This window comes from Vigna radiata, unplaced genomic scaffold, assembly GCF_000741045.1.
Source record: "Vigna radiata var. radiata cultivar VC1973A unplaced genomic scaffold, Vradiata_ver6 scaffold_183, whole genome shotgun sequence".
NCBI lineage: Eukaryota > Viridiplantae > Streptophyta > Magnoliopsida > Fabales > Fabaceae > Vigna > Vigna radiata.
Window position 1 is genome coordinate 2380 of NW_014542001.1, and position 5144 is coordinate 7523.

The window sequence follows — 5144 nt, forward strand, 5'->3', positions numbered from 1 at the left end:
AACAGGAAAGAAATATAACATCATAATTTAATAATGTGAAAAACCAAAAAATAACATATTTCATAATATTTAGATTCAAGCTTCAACAATTGATAATAATAAAAGAAACAAATGAATTTGGCATGTGAGAAACATGAGATCATAGGGCACCCATGACAGAAGATATAAATAATGTTGAGTGAGATTTACACTTTAGTGTTGTTCTGTTTGACATGGTACAACGTATTTAAAAATGCACAATTAATATTTGTGACTGAGCTTTAAGCAGAAAAAAAGGCAAAAGCAGCTTTTCCGATAAAGAAAAAAGAAAAAGAAAAAGAAGAAAAAGAAAGGCAAACGTGGAAGCCAGAATCGAGAGCGTGCACCTCTAAAAATGTCCTATAAATAAAGGCAACAGAACCTCCATTTTCTTCCAAACACAAGCTCTGAAAAGAAGAGATTAAGAGAGAGAGAGAGAGAGAGAAGTGGATAGGGTGTTGCAGAGTTGGTTGCTATCTATCCATCTTCCTTCGTCGCTTCGGTTCTGCTCCACTCTCTGCCTTTCGCATCACTCATCAGGCAACACCCTCATTCCACTCTCACCACAACATTGTTTTTTTACCCTAACTTCTTTCACTTCTTCTCTTTTCCTTTCTGTCTGTTTCCTTTTTTCGAATTCCAAACCCTAGCGTTTCACGTTCTTCTTTTATTTTCTACGCTGCTCCATAGCAATAGCACGTTGCACCTCTCCCTTCTGTTATGTCATGCTACGCGCTGCATTTTCTGTTTTATTTGCCACTCTGTTTTTAAGCACGCGTTTCGAACTTTCTCGCGGGATTGCTTGTTCTTTGTTAGCGTTTTAGTTTCTCTTTTACTTTATTTTATTTTATTTTTTGAATTTTTGTTCTTTTGATTTTGAATTGTTGGAAAGAAAACCTGGATATGAGAGGAGAAGCAGATTATTGAGACATGATTTGTTTCCTTTTTAAGGGCGTATAATCAGATGCTGCTGGGCTTAAATATGGAATTAAATAAATTATTTGGGCACGTTATTTTGTCAGATAGAGATTTGATTGTGTCGCCTATTTTTGTAGCCTGAATCAGTGTTTGTTTTATTCTGTAGAATACTATATTATATTGCTGTTTTTATGAAAATCTTTTTTGTTTTCCTTCTGCTTATACTTTGTTCACTTTTTATATCTACCTATTATTTTACTTATGCTCAAAGTAGAATTGTAATTGTAATTTTGATTTCTCTTTTTCTGGTGGCTTATTTCTTGGTAAATCTCACTTTATTTGTTGGTGAACAAAAGTTGAAGCCTAATTTGTATGACCAAACAAAATAGGGAAGACAATTCTTTCTAGTATTTGTTTTGTGGGTCATTCTTATTATGAGGTTCTGTTGGCATTGTGTTGCCTGTAGGCTCGTTTTGTAAGTACTGTGATTCTTTTTTTTTTTTTTATGTAATATGAACTTAAGGATAGTGTATTTATCTTTTTAAACTTTTGTGCTTATTGTACAGAGACTGGAGCCAGAGAAGAAAAGAATAATATATGGAGGCCGGCGCAGGAAAAGGTTTGGAATGCCCGAGGACTATGGATGGGAAGGCGAGTAACGGGAGTGGGATAGAGAAGGAAATTCCTTCTTGTTGTTTGAAGGCTAAAGCCTCAGCCCCTGAGTCAGAGGCAAAGTGCCATTCCACAGTTGTTTCTGGGTGGTTTTCGGCTTCTCAAACTTTTTCAGGTAATCTGCTAAAGTTCAAGTTATAAGAATAAGGCCTAATTTCTGACTAAGGCCTGACTTCTATTTTATCCTTTTGTTTTTACAGGGAAATCTGTAACACCAGAATATTTCAACAACCCGATGTGGCCAGGTAGGTACTACTTACTAGTCTGCAATTCTGCACTTTTGGTGCAAACTTGTTTTATTGCAGCGAAAGTTTTTCCTCTTTTATGATTTTTGATAGCCTTAATTTCAAAACTTGCTTTTGAAAATCGTTCATATTCTTATTTTGATAGTTTTCTCAGTTATTGTAGACTTTAGATACCGTTGAATCTTCTGAGGAAAGACCGGATTGTCTGACCTAAATGTTTGATGGTATTGTATTGAACATTTGTCACTGTTATCCTCGTTTATTTGAACTACAGTTCCTGATAACAAATGTCCATGTTTTACAGTTATGTATAAAATCGTTCACTTTGATTGTGTAGTATTATTTGTGAATTGCGTGTGAAATTATTGCTGCTGATGGCTTTCTGTGCCTATAATTAGGAGAAGCCCATTCAATTAAAGTTGAAAAGATCTTGTACAGGGAAAAGTCAGATTACCAAGAGGTCTTGGTTTTTGAGGTTTGGCCTCTTCTTCTTTTAATGTACTCCAAATTTGACGTTGGAGGGACCAACACTAATCCATTTGCTTTTGCAGTCATCAACATACGGGAAAGTACTAGTACTTGATGGAATTGTTCAATTGACTGAGAAGGATGAATGTGCTTATCAGGAGATGATTGCTCATCTACCCCTCTGTTCGATTCCATCCCCCAAAACGGTAAAGTCATTTGATCTGATGATTTTGGTTCGGAGCATATCATGACTGTCTAACAAATAACATTATAATCTTGATAGCCTTGCGGTGATTATTGTTCCCTTTTTTATCCTCTCATTTGTCTGGAGAAAGTGTTGATATATATTAAAAAAATATTTGATTGAATTTACTCTACTTTTTCATGCTTTTCTTTTTCTTTCTATCTGTTTTCATAATCCATGTAATGGCTTTTTATGTTCATTCAGGTTTTAGTCGTTGGTGGTGGAGATGGTGGAGTACTCAGGGAAGTATCCCGCCACAGCTCTGTAGAACATATTGATATCTGTGAGATAGATCAGATGGTTATTGACGTAAGTAAATCCATATTTTGATCATTAATATAGCTACTTCCATATTGAGAAAAAAAAATATTATGGTCATTATGCAGGTTTCCAGGAAATTTTTTCCAGATTTAGCTGTTGGGTTTGAAGATTCTCGGGTACATCTTCACGTTGGAGATGGTATATTTTTGTCAGCTGGTCTTGTTTTAAATGTGTTTTGTTTCCGTGCTTTATATTTACTGATTATAATTTGTCGGGCTATTTACTGGATTTTTTTTTATCCAATTTTGACAGCTGTTGAATTTCTTAAATCTGCTCCTGAAGGGAGGTATGATGCGATAATTGTTGATTCCTCCGATCCAGTGGGTATGCCATTTTAATTTAAAATGATTCATCTAACATAATTTCGTTAGAGCCATTTAGTTTTGCTTAACTGGATGAGGTTGGCCTGAACCTTGTAATTCCATTTGATACTCAATTTAGTGATTACGTACTAAGTTTATTCTGTATAGCTTTGGAAGTTCGCTCTCATGTATGAGGAATTTTTTTCAACAAGCTTTTAGGTTGCTTTGATAGCTGGTATACTAAAATATTGGTCAATTATCTGCATCTGCCTTACGCTCAACTGTTAAAATTTAGTTTTATCAGAAATTTTCTCATTATATTGTTTATCTTGAATTATCCATCATCCCATCGGCGAGTCACTCATCATACAGACAAATTTAGGAATATGGTTTCCTCAGTTTTTGGTTATTATTATTAAGTATTTGCTTAATCACACTTCTGCAATTTAGGTCCTGCCCAGGAACTTGTTGAGAAGCCTTTTTTTGATACTATAGCAAAGGCATTAAGGCCTGGTGGAGTCCTCTGTAACATGGCAGAGAGTATGTGGCTTCATACACACCTTATTCAAGATATGATCTCTATTTGTCGAGAAACATTCAAAGGTTCAGTACATTACGCATGGGCGAGTGTTCCAACATATCCAAGGTAGAGCACTTTATCTTGTGTTAAGTTTATATATTTCCGTTCTGCTCTGTATTGAAGTTCCTCTCATGCTTCTTTCATATTGTCTTTGTTTTTATGTTTTGCTTGCACCTGTTGCGAGAGTGAGCTCTTCAACGTGATTCAGATAAATTATTTTTGAGGAATTCAATATACATTTTGGTATATCTAAACTTTGTGATTGTATGTTGTGACCTTTTCCTTGGCATGCAGTGGTGTGATAGGCTTTCTTCTCTGTGCAACGGAAGGACCACCAGTTGATTTTGTTAACCCTATCAATCCGATTGAAGAGTTGGAAGGTGCTAATGAGCACAAAAGAGAACTTCGATTCTACAATTCAGAGGTAAATGCATGGGTAGTTAACGCAATTGCCTATATAACTTTCATTGGTATGGTTGATCTTTATTAAATTTTAATTTTTAACCATGGTAGGTAGCAATAGAAATTGGCTTTTTGCGTGTGATTGTCATTAAATTTTGGTAATGGTTCGTTGATACTGTTATGTTACGGATGATGTCAAAGAATTTATGGAGATTATTGAGCTTTTGAAAACAGCTTATGACCCTTGTGTTTTTTAACCTTATTTCAGTCACAGCTTGTTTTTTTGTTTTTTGTTTAGCTTATCCAGAATAATGTGATGATCATCGTATTTACGAGAGCTGGTTGAATATTTTATTATTTAAGTTGTTTACTTGAGCACACATTAAATGGTAATTGGTCACTGTTGATGTATGGTTTTTTTGTAGATGCACACAGCTGCTTTTGCATTGCCGGGTTTCCTGAAGAGAGAAGTGAGTCTGCTCCGTGATCCCTCCCTTCAGTAGCCAGGTGTGATTGCTTATTGAACCCCTAAATAAGCAATTTTGATTTCTTTGTCATTGACGAGTGTGGGAGAAAAATAGGAATGTGGTGTGATTATGTTTAGGTTAATTAGCTTAGTCCTTTTGGATGGCTGCCTCTTATCTAGTTTTCTATTCTATCATTAGGGGTTTTCCTGCACATGCTTGTAAGACATGAATTACCAATTATTAAATAAATACGTCGAAATAATTTGGTTTTTAAGAAATTAGTCTTTTCAGAATATAACCTTAATATAATATATAGATTGGAGAAAAAAATAAAATGGTATTTAACATATTCTCATTTCATATAATTTGAAGTTTATTATATAATATGAAATATACGAAGTTAATTAAGTATCAAATATGAAGTATAAAGATTAATGGATTGGTCGTATGCTTCCCAAAACTCAAGCCTTATTTTGGGTCTGAGCTTGGCAAAAGTTAAAAAAGCAA

General features: G+C 34.7%; 1 protein-coding gene across 1 annotated transcript; it reads left to right on the plus strand.

Moving 5' to 3' along the window:
• The first annotated feature begins 400 nt into the window (after positions 1 to 400).
• On the plus strand, positions 401 to 4915 carry LOC106778914 (spermine synthase). The gene is made up of 11 exons (XM_014666916.2): positions 401 to 558; positions 1503 to 1723; positions 1809 to 1853; positions 2252 to 2328; positions 2405 to 2527; positions 2770 to 2874; positions 2952 to 3024; positions 3139 to 3210; positions 3639 to 3834; positions 4063 to 4192; positions 4596 to 4915. Exons 2-11 carry the CDS (start codon positions 1534 to 1536, stop codon positions 4671 to 4673), a joined length of 1089 nt encoding a protein of 362 aa, XP_014522402.1. The 5' UTR covers positions 401 to 558; positions 1503 to 1533; the 3' UTR covers positions 4674 to 4915.
• Positions 4916 to 5144: the final 229 nt, after the last annotated feature.